This window comes from Trichechus manatus, unplaced genomic scaffold (assembly GCF_000243295.1).
Source record: "Trichechus manatus latirostris isolate Lorelei unplaced genomic scaffold, TriManLat1.0 scaffold00010, whole genome shotgun sequence".
NCBI classification, from domain to species: domain Eukaryota; kingdom Metazoa; phylum Chordata; class Mammalia; order Sirenia; family Trichechidae; genus Trichechus; species Trichechus manatus.
In genome coordinates, this window is record NW_004443946.1 from 2,119,581 (window position 1) to 2,136,925 (window position 17,345).

At 35.5% G+C, this 17,345-nt stretch overlaps 1 protein-coding gene across 5 annotated transcripts in view; it reads right to left on the reverse strand.

Moving 5' to 3' along the window:
- Nucleotides 1–17,345, reverse strand: part of MAP4K5 (mitogen-activated protein kinase kinase kinase kinase 5) — a 123,493-nt gene that overhangs the window by 39,378 nt on the left and 66,770 nt on the right. For all 5 annotated transcript variants that reach the window (XM_004370847.2, XM_023726163.1, XM_023726162.1 and 2 more), the window contains 8 exons: nt 17,039–17,094; nt 13,540–13,587; nt 13,409–13,451; nt 12,546–12,618; nt 9,541–9,672; nt 7,511–7,573; nt 5,541–5,622; nt 4,331–4,447 (listed from right to left, as the gene is read on the reverse strand). In XM_004370847.2, the coding sequence (XP_004370904.1) occupies nt 4,331–4,447; nt 5,541–5,622; nt 7,511–7,573; nt 9,541–9,672; nt 12,546–12,618; nt 13,409–13,451; nt 13,540–13,587; nt 17,039–17,094 (614 nt within the window). The remainder of the gene's footprint in view (nt 1–4,330; nt 4,448–5,540; nt 5,623–7,510; nt 7,574–9,540; nt 9,673–12,545; nt 12,619–13,408; nt 13,452–13,539; nt 13,588–17,038; nt 17,095–17,345) is intronic.

The following is a 17,345-nucleotide window of genomic DNA, read 5'->3' on the forward strand; positions in this document are numbered from 1 at the left end:
GAGGGTCTTCCTCTTTTTCACTGACTGTCTATGATGTCCTTCTCTAGGGACTGGTCTCTTCTGATAACATGTCCAAAAGTATGTGAGAAGTCATCTTGCCATCCTTGCTTCCAAGGAACATTCTGGCTGTTATTTCTTCCAAGACAGATTTGTTCGTTCTGCTGGCAGTTTATCATATATTCAATATTCTGCAACAACACCATGATTTAAATGCATCAGTTCTTCTTCTGTCTTCCTTATTCATTGTCCAGCTTTTGTATGCACATGAAGCAACTGAAAACACCATGGCTTGGGTCAAGTACACCTCAGACCTTAAAATGACAACTTTGTTTTTCACACTGTAAAGAGTTCTTTTGCAGCACATTTGCCCAATGCAACACGTTGTTTGATTTCTTGACTGAAGTTTTATAAATATTTTGGTTATCAGATTGTTTTTGGATATGTGGTTTCCAAAGACATTCTTAGAAGAAAAAGTAGGGGCAATGCTGTCAGGTCTAGCTTTTAAAAATGGATTATCTAATATAATAACAAAAGCACAAATAGCAAGAGACAAAATAAATAAATGGGACCTCATAAAAATTAAAAGCTTTTGTTCATCAAAAGACTTTACCAAAAAAGTAAAAAGACAAGTGTCTTACCTGGGTTCTCTAGAGAAGCAAAACCAGTGAAGTGTATATATATATCTATATATATACATACATGCACACACATGTATACATATACATATATACCATTGCTGTCAAATCAATTCAGACTCATAGAGACCCTACAGGACAGAGTATAACTGCCCCACAGGGTTTCCAAGGAGCGGCTGGTGGATTCTAACTGTCAACCTTTTGGTTAGCAGTCAGTTTCTTAACCACTGCACCACCAGGGCTCCACATGTATGTGTATGTGTGTGTGTGTGTGTGTGTGTGTGTGTGTGCGTGTATGTATATAACAGACATGTATATATATACACACATACACACATATGTAGAGAGAGAGAGAGAGAGATTTATCTCAAGGAAATGGCTCATGCAGTTGTAAAGCCTGGCAAGTTCCAAGCCTGTGGGTCAGGCATCATGCTGGAGGCTTCTCCTGATTCATGCAGCTGCAGCGGCTGACGAACCCAAGATCAGCAGGTAAGATGGCAGGCTGCTGGCTCACAGGCTGTGGAGGCCAACGAATCCCAAGATCAGCAGGCAATATGGCAGGCCACTGGCTCAAGTCCCAAGAACCAGAGGTCAGATGACAATGAGCCAGATGCAGGATACAGAGCAAGCATGTGGGCTTTACCAGACATCCATATATATACTGGATGTAGGTCATATCCCTGAGGAAACTTTCCTTACAACTGATTGGCTGATCACATCATGGAGGATGACTACATCATTACATAACTGCCAAACTACATCATTATATAACTGCCAAACCACTGTGAATCATGGCCCAGCCAAGCTGACACACAGCCTTAAGCATCACAACAAGCTACTGACTAGGAGAATGCCCTTAGGCTTTTATTTATTTATTTATTTTTATTGTTGTAATTAAATGAAGTTTACATTTCAAGTTAGTCTCCCATACAGAATTTTTTTTTTTTTAAACATACATTGTTATGAGGCTCCAACCACTCACCCCATTCTGGGACAGCACACTCCTCCCCTCTGCCCGATTCCCCATGAACATTCAACCAGCTCCTAACTCTCTCTGCCTTCCCCTCTCACCTCTGGACAGAAGCCGCCCCTTTGGTCTCTTGTATCTACTTGTCTAGGAGGCACACTCTTCACAAGTATCACTTTATGTCCCACAGTCCAGTCCAATCCTTGTCTGAAGAGTTGGCCTCGGAAACTGTTTTAGTTCTGGGGTGATGGAGAGACCAGGGGCCATGCTTTCCAGGGCGCCTCCAGTCTTAGTCAGACCATTAAGTCTGGTCGTCTTAGCAGAATTTGGGTTCTGCATCCCATCGTTCTACTGCTCCATCAGGGACCCTCTGTTGTGTTGCCCTTAGGCTTTTAAAGCCCAACATTTTTAATATGGTTTGCAATGGCCAGTACCTAGCTCTGTAAACTCATCTCCCACCACTTCCTTCCTTGTTTTCTGCTCTAGCCAGACTGATTTTTCTTTAGTTCCTCAAGTACCACCGTTTCTTTCATCACTTGGCTTTCAAATACACTATATTCCCTCTGCTCACAACACAAATGCCTGCTCTCTTCTTCTAATTTCAATTCATCCTTCAGATTTTTAGCTTAAATATTACTTCTACAGTGAGTCCTTTCCTCTCCCTATATCTCTAAAGCATTCTATATTTCCCATTCCATAACAGTTATCACACTTGTAAATTACTTGCTGGTGTTTCTGAACTTCCTTTGAGATGGTAAGCTCTTTGAAGGCAGGGGTAGCATCAGTCTCATCTACCAATGTGTTCTCAACTGCCTGGTACAAGGTTTTGCATTTGAAGGAAGAAAAAGTATGGTGATACAATTAAACAGAAATAGAGAACTTAGAGGGTAAAGCAGATTTGGGAAGCCCAGCAAAATGGTGTGGGGAATAAAAGACTTATTTATTAACATAACCAGTGGAGAGTAATTGGAGAATCAAGTAATACACAATTTTACCTTTAAGGTGTAATAATTTTTAAATTTTTAATGATCTTATTTATCAATCCCAAATCTGAAAATGATGGCTTAAGTAGAAAAAATTCTATGCATGGCTGATTTATTCAATATTTTCAATAAAAGTTCATTTGACATTCAACAAAAGATTCACTGAGTACCCTACTACATGCTAGGACTATGCTACATACTAGGCAATGGAGAAACAAAGATTAGCTTTTAAAGATCTCCTAATGACTGTTTCTACTAAGTGTGTATACAGAAATGATGGTGTATTAACTAAGAGAGGAGACTCTGAAGTCAGTTTCCCTGGATCCAAATCCTGGCTCTACCACTTACTAGCTGTGTGACCTTGGGCAAATTATTTTCATTCTTTGTCCCTCATTTCCTTATCTGTAAAATGAGGGTATTAATAATACCTACCTCAAAGGACTGTTTTGAATATTAGATGAATCAACATGGAAATTATTTGGCATAATGCTTGGCACACAACGTATACTCACTGTTAGTATTTATTATGATACGTATTAGGTGTAATTTAAAACTAAAGAACATGAAGTAGAAAATTCTATTTAGTAAATAATATGCAAACTTTAGTTCTATACTCTTACTAGAAATAAAAGTAGACATAAAAAGGAAAATAAGGCATAAAAAGAAATGAAAAGACAGATGCACAGAAACAGAGATGTAAAAACGAATCACAAAAGGAGAGGAAGAGACGCTGGTGAAAAATACACTTGTGTAATAAACAGGTACCTGGCAACGGGCAGGAAGTCCCTCACTCTTATTTACAAGTTGTGCTGTTAAATGTAATATATTCAAAATAATTCTACAGTACTTTCTGAGAAAGCAAGCATAGTTTTGAATAGCCCTACATACTAACAACATTTTCCAAAAAGTATCAGAAAGGAGAAAATTTTCTAAGAATTTCAACTTAAATCTTTAAAATTATCTGTATTCTGCTAATGATCTGTATGTGAAGGAGCCCCGGTGGTGCAGTGGTTAAGCACTCGGCTCCTAACTGAAAGGTCAGTGGTTTGAACTCACCAGCCACTCTGCAGGAGAAAGATGTGGCACTCTGCTTCTGTAAAGATTACAGCCTTGGAAACCCGACTGGGCAGTTCTACTCTGTCCTATAGGGTCGCTATGAGTTGGAATCGACTCGTCGACAAGGGTGATGATTTGTGTAACAGAGAAACTACAAAAATGACCTAGGAAGTCACTTTTTGTGAAAAATAATATGTACAAGTGTTGTGGCTAAACTTCTGTTCTCTTAGTCCAATGCAATATTCTTAAAACTTTTATTCCCTGGAAACAAATGTCCTTTATGTATGTCCTGTAGAAAGATCAAACTTCCGCTTGAGAAGCTGAGGTCTGGAGAGAAGGGAAAACACTAAAAGGATAGAGGAGATAAATAACAACTACTTTTAGATTTCTGAGGGAAAAAGGGGCACACCTGATTCTAATCTCAGCTACCTCTTAAAATCTTTAGGCAAACTAAGGGGGAAAAAAATAAGAGAGACAGTGATAAGGAGAACGGTAATTCTAGTTCTGCTGAGAACCAGAATTAAGAAAAAGTATCAACCAGTACTTACATGCAGGGGAAGTGTAGTTTACACTGTTGATCTTTGTAGCTACACCTATCTTAACTAATGTGAAAACTTGCATTAGAAAACAAATTCTAAGGCCATATTAAACATTTGTTTTTAAATATTAAACTGCAAACACTTCCTTACCTCAAAGTCATCATCATCTCCTTCATTGTAATGTGCGTGGTTGTCTGGATTGTTCACTTTATCCAACAGTTCAACCGCTAGTGCCCTAGAGAGACCAGGCTGTCCAACAAAAGTATGCTAAGCAAAAACAAAACAAGATTTCATGAACATGTCTTTACATCTGTGGCATATATAAAATGTTACTTGTGGTTTACATTTAGTAACTATCAAAAAAAACCCAAACCCGTTGCCACTGAGTTGATTTCAACTCATAGCAACCCTATAGGACAGAGTAGAACTGCCTCATAGGGTTTCCAAGGAGCAGCTGGTGGATTTGAATTGCTGATCTTTTTGTCAGCAGCCTGAGCTCTTAACCACAGCTCCTAGTAACTATCAGAGACACGCATATAGGAACCTACTAATACAAATAAATCAGAAAGTGTATTAGTAAAAATGTTAGCAGAGAATACAGAACTATATAACTAAAGAACCTTTGTGGGGTAAGTTTATAACACGAATAATTTCTCTATATAGAGTTATTTAATCTACATTACAGATAAAATTTTCACCATGTCTATACCAATGACATTCATTACCGATGTCATTATATTGACAGGCAAATAAATATTACGGACAGTCCAATATCACTACAGGGAAAAAAAATACAATCACAAGTATTCTATTATGTTTAATTTAGTAACATTGTGTTAATGTACAAAGACACATATATAATTAAATACTATAACATTTCAATAAAACTCTTGGGTGGTTGTAATCACTGACTTTTTCTAATATAGAAGTGTTTTAAACATACAAATACTCACAGAGCATTCCGTAAATTTACACAGGAAGCCAAGAAAAACAATTTTAGATGACAGTAACATTTTTAAGAGCTTTCTCTAAGGCAAGGGTTGGCATACTATGGTCCATGGGCAAAATGTGGTACACTACCTCTTTTTGCAAATAAAGTTTTATTGGAACACAGCCATGATTGTTCATATGCACTGCCTCTGGCTGCTTTCACACGATGGCAGAACTGAGTAGCTGCAACGAGACTATATAGCTCACAAAGCCTAAAATATTTACTATTTAGCCCTTAACAGAGTTTGCCAACCCCTGCTCTAAAAGGTCATTAAAATTTTTATATTAAAAAACCTAAATACTTTTGTTCTAATGATAGGCTAATTGCTGTCTGACTACAGGAAACCCCCCTAGAATTTAAATGACTTACAGTCAGAAGTCTTTCAGCAGTTGGTCTTTTTTTGGGGTTTTTGGTTAGCGCTACTTTGACAAAATTATGGAATGTTGATGACCTTCAAATAAAGAGAGACATGTACAAAAATATTTCACTAATATTAGTTTTTTGGTGTTACTAAATAAAATTAACTTACAAGCAGTTAGAAAATCTGAAGTACATGGTTTTTCCTTTAAGCCTCTTAGCCCTATACAAGCCAAAAAATTAAACCCCTTAGCATAGTATATTACTTGGAAACATCTGTTTCAGTTTTTTATTTCTTAAGCAAAATGCAATTAGGTAACAGAATAGTAATATAAAACCTCTAAAAAATACACAAAAAATAGAATAAGGCAGACTGTGTCATATGATTTATAATCCTGTGTTCTAGGTACTACTTAGGAATCAAAATGATCTTTTCTCATTCCCTAATTTATATAACAAGTAAGTGTTGTTGCTATACCAAGAGTTGGATAGCATGGAGGTAGAGTGGGTAGTGTAAAAGACTGTTTAAATCCTAAAAAGGCCACTAAATTTCTTAAGAAAGAGGACAAAGAAGAGAGAGCAATTTTACAAATCAGAAGGATTTTCTAGCCAACTGCATCCATAAGGTGGGGAAAGGAAGAAGATACAACATAATTAAAGAAATCATGTTTTGATTATTAAATAATGACAAAGAGGTGTATTTCCACCATTGCCAAAATTCCACTGGTGAAGGGACTGGCAAGAACCAAAGAGATGGAATAATCTGAGTGATCAGCAATGAAGGCAACCACACAGCAGTTCTCTGTAGAGAAATCAAATTACTGCATTGCATTCGGTGGCTCATTTGGCAGAGACAGCATGGAGTCAGATAGTATCTGAGATTGGCAAAGGTTCTTGAATGGTAATGACTGCATAGAATCTGACTGTGAATTTACTGTTTACAGTCGCTCACTCCTGAATCTGCAGTCATTCCTGCCATAGAGTCTTCCAGTTCAGATGCCTGGGAACTTAGGGTACAGAAACAGAAAGAAACCAGCATCAATACAAAAGAATACAGCTAACAATATTATATAAATTCCTTGTCTTCCACAGTGTAATTTGGTTTTCACTCCTGGCATCATCCCCAGAACAGTTTGGCTCCTAAATAATACTATGCACAAACAGGCTAATAATGAAGCATAAAGCAGTGAATTAGTACCTTTTTCGGGGGAGGGGCCTCTTAGAATCTGAAATAAGCTATGGATTCCCTCCCCAGAAAAAAATGGATATATGTACAGAATTGTGGGGTCTTATGGCTCCAAGAAATTCATATAATCTAGTTTAATAATTCCTAAATTTAGGAACTTAGAAATTTTTATTTACATAGTTTCTTTTATTAAAGGTATGAGGAAGATATCACCAGAAAAGTAATTTTTATCATCCAATTGAAGACATCCGTATGGACCAACAGGACAGGTACAATATTTTATTTTGTATGAGGAAGAAGAGATGAGGATGAAAATAATAACCTTTTTTGAATATTATGAAAGAAGGGAGAGAAACCCAATAGAGACTGATTTTAAGTGTCATGGTATCTGGGAAACCTTTTCATATCATCTCCCATTAGAGTCAGCATGTAAACGGAAGTAATGGAATGCCAGGCAAAAAATAAATAAATCTCCAAAATCTTAATGTATCCATTTTTCTGGATATCCATTGGTAGCCATTTCAAATCCTTTCCTCACCATACGTCTTACCCAAGCCGCCAAAAGGCGAAGAAAGTGGTTTTGAGTTTTTACGAGGCAGCAGTGGATTAGAAAGGGACGTTGGACCAAAAAATAAATCTAGATCCTTGCCATAGCTGTACAAGTAAACTACCTGTGCAACTTTGGGCAAACTGCTTAATGCCTCTAGACCTCAATTTCATCATCTATAAAAGGAGGACCGAACCTGTGTTAATTCCAACTGTACAACTGCATAAATCCATACATTCTTTAACTTACCATTTTGTTTTGTCCTTTAGTTTTGGGGGCTGAAAATTACTTTTTGACATTAAGAAGAGAGCCCTGAAATAAAAATTTCAGTTAAACAAGAGCAATACCAAAATACTTGTATTACTACATCTGGTAATCAGAATGAATACTCTATAATGGATTTATATAAGACTCCCACATCTGTAGGCACTGATGAAAACTAGTATAAATATACAAACTGAGTTTTTCATATTTTGGACAGTTCACAGAAAATTTCTCCTGGCTATAGAAAAGATCTTTAAATTTCAAGCAAGCCTTTATTCACAAGGCAAAGCAACCAAATGTTAGAGAAGGATTTTACTACCATACTGTTACAAATATAACTAGTATTACATCTTAAGCACGTCTATATAATTGTATTATCATTCTGTAACACAAAGAGATAACATGTTACTCTAATATTAGGTTGCATCTTTAACCAATGTTTGGTCTCTATTACTATTTTGTATGTATAAGCAAATCCCATCCATTTCCTGATGTTTTCTTTTTAGATAGTAATTTTCCATATTCCCATTTCTAAGCAAATCCCATCCATTTCCTGATGTTTTCTTTTTAGATAGTAATTTTCCATATTCCCATTTCTCCTGTACATTACATGAATGATACAGAAGTCAACTGAAAGAGGACTTTCTCTATGAATTCACTTTTGACCCATTTTCCCCTGGATTATATGCAGGTAGAAGAATGGAGGATTTAAAAAGGAAGTTCTAAAATGCTCTATTTCATCTTTTCCTATAAAACTCCTTCCAGGTTTCTAAGAAGACTCTTTAGTCTTTTTTTATTGTATCAAAGTTATTTTTTGTTTTTAAGTTATTAAATGATTCATACATACAAAGGAAAACCAAAAAAGAAAAGACCTGTACTCCCACCACCCTAAGATATTAACTATTTAAAATATTCTGCTGTTCTTTTTAGATTTTATCTAAGTGCTTACCAATTATTACATTATAATAATTATAATCCTGCATTCTTTTTTCACTAATACTGAATTTCCATACTGCTTTGATTTATACATATGTAATAGCTGCTTTTAACTGCTAAATAATAATTTATACTTAACAATTCACCTACTGTTGGACATTTAGACTTTTTCCCTTTTATCCTAAAATGCACAATTCTTAGATTTTTCTTTTCTTGGATTATTTCCTAAATGTAATTTCTAAATAGTGGACACTGAAAACATTTATATGCCCTTAACAAATAACATCAAGTTATCTTCCTAAAGGTCTGCACTTATCTGCATTCCAGCTAAAAGTAAGCATCTTTTAACTTGTATATCTTTAGTTACTTGTGAGGTCAAAGGTTTTCCATGTTTCTTTAGTATCTGGTACTTGCTCATAAACAACCCCTCTCTGTTGGGGGTTTGTTTGTGTCTCTGAATGACTTCCTTATGTAATACATAACATTAATCCTTTATCATATGTAAGGGAAACATTTTCTCCATTCTATTGATTTTCTTTTAAATTTTATACCAAAGTTTAAATCTTAGCCCAATTAATGTTTTCCTTCAAAATACTGAAAAACCTTTCCAAAGGCCCTCAAATATTTTTTGAGACAATAGATGCTACAATGTAAATAATTATAGGCAGAGCCATCTCTTCATTATCCCTAGACAAAGTAAAAAGAGACAAAATCAAATGAAATATGAAAAAAATCTCATCTGCATTTGTTTAAAATTCTAATTAAGATAAAAAAGAAACAAATTCAGTTGATGGAAGAATGCATATAAAGACTCAAAAAAGACCTTTTTAATGATGATAACTGCTATCACCTAGTATAATTATTAAGGGAAGTTTTTTTCATGGAAAAGCTTCAAACAGAGTATTAGGAATAGCAATACCAGAGGAAAGGTTTTAGATAACATTACCTCTAAGTCCATCACAGATATCTTTATCATGTTGATACACTGGAAAATGAGTTTGGAACATCTAATTTAACAGTACTTAACACTCTTCCGAAGATTTTATTAATAACTACGCAATTGTAAATAATGAGAACACCTCATTGGATGAAGATCAAACATAGGTGGTTGCAGTTCTCCAAGTTCAATTGCTGTTATTCCTACCGCCCAGATATCACAGAGTTGGTTGTAGCCACCATTCTTTTCCACTGCTGCAACTTCTGGGGCCATCCTAGAAGGAATCAGTGAATATAATATTTTTATTTTTAAAAAATGAGATGAAATTTACTACTTGTTACAGTCACTGTACTTTTTACAGCTGAACAAAAGAGATTAGAAAACAGAAATCTTTACTAGTCACTAAAATATTTCAACTAAAAACTTAGAACTATATATTTAAAAGTATATATAGTGTTTTCTTATATTGGGGGAGAGGGATCAATATAATAGAACCTTCCAGGAAATTGTGGAGAAACTCTAAGTTAATGACTAGGGCCAAGCATCTCTATATTTTTCAGGAATGGGAAGGGTAGAGCTAATGGGCAGATATGGGTATAGATGTAAAAGACAATTATCACCATGGAAAAAGATAATTGAAGGCAAGTTTCATGGAGGAAAAGAGGTTTAGCTGGAGCCAAGGGAAAACAAACGGGTTTCATCTCCTCTGCCCAGTGGAATCAGTCAGTGGTGGCTAACTGGAGTGCAGCTGACCAGGACACTTGTACTTCCTGGCACTGTGAGAAGGAGAGCTGTGATGCATAAGTCTGCCATGGGTGAAGAAAGGTGAAGTGTGTGCCACTCTTACACATGGGCAGAGCTTAAGATAAACACAAGAAAAGGGTATTCTAGGGAGGTAATGAGCAAAAACTAAAACAGTATTATTTTATCTGGTATAGTCAGGGTACAAAAAAAAAGGCAGTTTTAATTGGAAAAGAGTATTCACAAGGGAGGACAGACTGAGGAGGGAATACACCTGAGATGAAGAAAATTCCAGAGGCAATCTAACTTACCTATGTTTTCTTTTAACTTTTATTTAAGTGATATTTATTGGGTTTTTTTCTCCTCCTGTTATTAAAAGTGGAGCCCTGGTGGTGCAGTGGTTAAAGTGCTCAGCTGCAAACTGAAAGGCCGGCAGTTCAAACACACCAGCCACAGGACAAAGATGTGGCAGTCTGCTTTTGTAAAGATTTACAGCCTTGGAAACCCTATGGGGCAGCTCTATCCTGTCCTATAGGGTCACTATCAATCTCAACAGCGGTGGGCTTTTGGTTTGGTTATTAAAAGTAATATGTTGACTAAAGAGAATTTGGAATGTGTTAAAAAAAAATGGAAGAAAAATAATTCAAGCATGATCCCATCCAGAGAGAGCGACTGTTTCACATATTTTCATTCACAATTTTTATTTAAACACACATATACACACACACATATTGTTTATAAAATGGTACTATACTCATGCTACATTTTTATCTTGATTTTTAAATTGTCTATCATGATCCTCTCCCCTGACCATTTTATCATCTTACGTGACTTTTAATAGGGGCATATTATTTCATTAAATTACATGATTTAACTAATTCCTGTTATATATTCATATTTCCCTCAGTTTTTCATTACTAAAATACTGTGATAAAGCTCTTCATATATAAATCTACATGCCTGTCTGATAAAATTATAACAATTAGAATTACTGTGACTAAAGGACATAAACATTTTTTAAGGTTTTTGAAACACTGTTGCCGAATTAGTCTTCAAAATTTTTCTACCAATTTCCACTTTCACTATCAAATATTCAGTAATAATGGGTATTACCCATGATTCTGAATACTTTCCAATTTGTTATAAAAGAATTTCACTGTATATGTACTTTAAGGAGCCTTGGTGGTGCAGTGGTTAAAGTGCTCAGCTGCTAACTGAAAGATTCGTAGTTTGAACCCACCAGCTGCTCCAGGGAAAAAGGCGTGGCAGTCTGCTTTTGCAAAGATTTACAGCCTTGGAAACCCTATGGGGCAGCTTTACTCTGTTCTATAAAGTCACTATGAGTCAGAATCGATCTAATGGCAATGGGTTTGGTTTGGTATACTTCGTTTGCATTTTTGTTCATCGTTGAGGATAAACTTTTCATATTTTATGACATTTTATATCTATTATTTTACAACTGTTTCTAGTAAGACTTTATTGATTTTTAAGAACTTAATATATATTAAAGATATTAAAGCTAGTTTGTCATATTTTTGCCAATATTTCCTGATTTGCTACTTGTTTTTTAATTTTGTTGATGTCCACTTAAGCTGATGGACATATGTAAGTTTTAAATTTTCAAGTAGCTAAATCTATCAGTCCTTCCCTTTAAGGTTTTATGGTTTTATTCTAAGAAAGGTTTCCTCAACTATGCAAGCAGATAGTCACTGCCTTTGGTTTCACTTTTATATTTAATGTTTTAATTCACATATAATTTATTCTGGCATTAGGTATGAGGTGTGGAGCTACTTTAAATTTCTTTCCAAATAATTATCCAAACACGGCTTATTAAAGAATTTATTATTTATTTATTAAAGTGTTCAGCTGCTAACTGAAAGGCTGGCAGTTTGAATCCACAAGCTGCTCCGGAGGAGAAAGATATGACAATCTGCTTCCATAAAGATTACAGCCTTGGAAACCCTATAGGGCAGTTCTACTCTGTCCTACAAGGTCACTATGAGTCGAAATCGACTTGATGGCAATGGGTTTGGTTTGGGTTTGGTGCGGATTAATGGTAGAGCAGAAAGCAAGAATTCTAACAATCAGGAAGTGAAGTTACAGATTAAAATAGAAGCAATAATAGAAGAAAATTATAAGAAGTAATGAGTCTTTCTTTTGTAAAATCTCATATATGAGTCCTCTCAAAACAAGATCCCAGGGCAGTAAAAATATTAGAACATTAACACAAGGACAGTTGGACAATGAAAATGAGTATGCAAGCTTCCTAACCGAGTCAGAACTATGATAGTATTTTCAAGTCTCCCAATTTTCACTCAAGTATCACTTGTATTATCAAGCATCAAGGCTGATCACTAACACTGAAGAAATGATAATGCACCAAATTCAATAATAGTAATGTCTTACCAATAAGGGGTACCAATGAAAGATTTTCTCTTTGCAATGGTTGCTGTTATTTTTGCAGCCACACCAAAGTCAGCTGGTGGGAAAAAAAAAAACACAGAAAATTTTAGTTCTTGTCAATAAAACAACCAACATTTCTAAGTGTCTCCTTTAGTCATGACATTATTGATAATGAGATACCAATGCTAACAAAATGTACATAAACTGAATACCTAAATCTCCCCTTGCTTGTTCATGACATACTCATTAGAAGAAAAGAATTTACTGGTATTTTACTAGAATGAAAATGTACTTTATTAAGAATAAAATTCTTAAAAATATTATTACAAGCACGTTGAAGTTAATTTTGGGGAAAAAACAAGATACAAATAACACACATGGGTGAAACATCCACCTGATTCCTTTTACCCCAACCCAAGTTAGCTTTTCTTCTGTGTATAACTCTTTTGTGGTTGTTTTTAAACAAGACTGTAAAATAATTAAATACACATGTATGTTCATTTTTTGTCATTTAACACAGCAGGGGATTTTCCTCTTTCATATTCTTCATCAGTATTAATTTGGACAACTGAACAATATCATAAGTGAATTTATCACAGTTTAATGGCTCTTCTATTGCTAGATCTGTTTGCATTTTATTGTCTATTATAAATAACTCTATGATTAATACCTCTGTGAATATGGGTTTTTCATCTTTAGGATTAATTTCCTTACTGTGAGTCTCATGAGTAGAATTAATGTGTCAAAAGATGAACATCATTGTTGCTCTTGTTATGAATATTAAATGTATACCACACTTGTATAATGTCATTTTAAATTTTAGTAAAATATTTTGAAAAACATTTTAGGAGACTGAGATAACGTACCTAATTTTACGTCACCATGGTCTGTCAATAAAATATTTGCACCCTAAAACAAAAATACAAACACTAGTCACTTAGTATCATAAAATTTCTTCAAACAGAATTAGAAAATTAAACATATTAGAGGAACTTACTTTGATATCTCTATGCATTTTGCCTTTAGTATGTAAATACGCAAGACCCTAAGGTTAAAAAAAACAAGAAGTATGTTATTAGCAAAACTGCAAACTGGAATAATGATTAATTAAAGCAAAGACTCTCAGAGTAACAAAAACTCTTAGTTTTTTTTTTTTTTTTTTGGTTTTTAATAGCTTTATTGAGGAATAAATGATATACAATAAAGCTGTACATACTTAAAGCACACTATTAAAAAGTCTGGCATACATATATACCATGAAAAACACCATAATCAAGATAATGAACATAACCCTCAACTCCCCAAAAGTTTCTTCATGCTTTTTATAATTCCTGCATTCTCTCCTCACCCCCACCTCCAACAAACACTGATCCGCTGTCATTATAGATCAGTTTCCATTTTCTAGAGTTTTATGTAAGTGAAATCATACAGTATGTATTCTTTTCTGTCTAGTTTCTTTCATTCACCACAACTGAGATTCCTTCGTGTTAATATGTGTATAAATAGTTCATTCTTCTAAATGGATGATACTACTATTACTAAACATTTTGATCAGGGACCCAGTAGACAGATCTTGACCAAAAGGAGGAACACTGTGGGAAGGAACTTCAAATTCTTATTGGAAACCGGACTCACTGAACACATTGAGAATGGAGAAACCCTTGAATCTACTGCCTGTAAATAACTTTCTTCTTTCTTTTTCATATTTTATTTTTGTTGTTGTTGAGAATATACACATCAAAACACAGGCCATTTCAACAATTTCTACATGTACAATTCAGTGACACTGATTATATTCTTTGAGTTTCATTCTCACACTCCTTTTCCAAGATGTTCCTCCTCCATTAACATAAACTCATTGCCCCCTAAGTTTCCTATCTTGAGTTGCTGATGTCAATCTGATCCCATATAGATACAGCTTAAAGAGCTCAATGCTCAAGGAAGACATTCTTTACTAATTAAGCTAAACCACTGTTTGGTTTTAAGAAGACTTCAGGGGATACTTTTGGTTTAAGGGTTAAAGATTATCCTAGGGCAATAGTTTCAGGACTTTGTCCTGCCTCCATGGCTTAAGAAAATCTGGATTCTGTGAGAATCTGAAATTTTATTCTGCATTTTCACCCTTTTGATCAGGATTCTGCTACAGAATCTTTGATTAAAATGTTCAGTAATGGTAGCTGGGCACCATCCAGTTGTTCTGGTCTCATGGCAAAGGAGGCAGTTGTTCATGGAGGCAATCAGCCACACATTCCATTTCCTCTTCCTATTCTTGATTTTTCTCCTTCCTCTGTTGATCCAGGCAAATAGAGACCAACAGTTATACCTCAGATGGCTGCCTGCAAGCTTTTAAGACTCCAGGAACTATCCAGTGAACTAGGAGGCAGAACAGAAGCACTAAAAGCGTTACTAGACCAATTACCGTATTTTTATGCAAAAATATTTTTTTTGCCAACTGACCCCCTGCCACCCCTCATGAGGTGTTTTTGCTGCATACAAATATGGTAACTGGGATGTCCCATTAAACCAAGACCCTAAATCTCCAAACCAAGGAACCAAATTCCATGAGGTATTTGGTTGCATGAATAGCCTCAGCAGCTATTCTTTTTTTTGGTCATTGTTGTAAATATATCTATCACACAACTTTTCCCAATTCAACTTTTTACAGGTATACAACTTATTGACAGCAATTACATTAATTGGCTGTGCAATCCTACCCTTAATCAATGTGATTTTCCATCACCGTAAACCGAAACTCAGTACTCCATAAGCAATAACCCTTCTTTTCCCCTTCCCTCCCGCCCCTGGTACCCACTAATAAGCTTTGGTCTCTATTCATCTGCCTGTTCTTGTCTTTTTATATAAGTGAGATCATACAATATTTGTCCTTTTGTGATTGACTTATTTCATTTAGCATAATGTTTTCAAGCTCTATCCATACTGCAGCACATATCAAGACTGCATTTCTCTTACTGGCTGAGTAGTAGCAGCACATATCAAGACTGCATTTCCCTTACTGGCTGAGTAGTATTCCATTGTACGCATGCACCACATTCATTTATCCATTCATCTGTTGATGGACAGTTAGGTTGTTTTCACCTTTTGGCTACTGTGAATAGTGCTGCAATGAAAACCGGTCTACGAGTCTCTAAGTCTCTGCTTTCAAGTCTTCTGGCTATATACCTAGGAGTGGAATTGCTAAGTCATATGGTAGTTCTATTTTTATTTTTTTGAGGAACTGCCACATTGTTTTCCACAATGGCTGTACCATTTTACATTCCCACCAGCAATGGGTAAAGGTTCCAATTTCCCCACATCTCACCAACATTTGTTATTTTTTTTTTTATTGTAGCTATCCTGTTACATACTGTTGCCGTTGAGCTGATTCTGACTCACAGTGACCTACAGGACAGAGTAGAACTGTCCCATAGGTTTCCAAGGAGCGGCTGGTGGATTTGAACTGCTGACATTTTGCTCAGCAGCCAAGCTCTTAACCACTGTGCCACCAGGGTTCCAAGTGGGAGTAAAATGGTATCTCACTGTAAATTTGATTTGCATCTTTCTAATGGCTAATGATGTTGAGCATCTTTTCATGTGTTTGGTGGCCATCTGAATGTCTTCTTTGGGGAAGTTATTATAATGCTCTAATGTCCTTGTCTGCTAATTCTAACATCTGTTTCAGTTCTGGGTTGATTTTGCTCCTTATTATACTACTTTGTATGCCTAATAGTCTTTGATTAGATGGCAAAACCAAAAAACACTAGCTGTCATCAAGTAGTTTCTGACTCATGGCAAACTCGTGTTGCACAGCAGAACGGCCTACCTCAGGGTTCTCAAGGCTATGACCAAACATTCTATGGTCAAATAAATTGGGCTCAGTGCTGCACACTTTATATTCCTGTTTAAGATTCACAACCACTCTATCATACTAAAAGCACTCACATGCCCTGAAGAACTCTGTTTAATACAAAGTTTTTCAAACTTATAAAAAGGGATTCTGCTATCAATGACATTTATTAATATCATATAGAACTAGGGTTTCGGATCACAAGCTGGTTATTGTTGTGTTAATTTATTCTCACTTCAGAGGAAAAAAAGCCCTCATGTCTTGTGCGTGAGATTCCTTTTGCTGCCATAAAACTTTAAGGGAAGATTCAAGTTCATAAAACTTGAAGGGAAAAGCTTTGACAATTGTTACAATTGACAGGTCTAGTGACTTATTCATGATAACCAGTTCACACCCATGGCTTTCCTTAGCTTTGTAGCAACTGAGAGTCAAGTGCTACAAAGAAGAATACCACACATGACCATTGTGTATACTGGCCTCAGTTTAAATAAACTCTGTCTACTCATTCACAAAAGAAATAGGTTTACAGGATTATAAGAGGCTAACAGAAAAATCATTTGGTTTATCCTTTTTCTTTTAGACAACTATCATTTTAGAATTTTCAATTGTGAAACAAGAATTGTTTTTCTATCTATATAAGCAAATGTAGTACCTGTAAAGTTTCTCTGCATACATAGGCTATTTGCAATTCTGATAATGGTCCAGTAACTAGAAAGGAAAAAAAAAAAAAGAGACCACAATGTTATAATTTGAACACGAGAGAATAAAAAGTCTTCTTTAGAAATGAAAAACTATATCTCACCCCGGCATTACTGGCACGAACCAAAAACACTAGAAATAACAAATGTTAGAGAGGCTGCGGGGAGATCGGAACTCTTATGCACTGCTGGTGGGAATGCAAAATGATACAACCATTTTGGAAAATGATATGGTGCTTCCTCAGAAAGCTAGAAATAGAC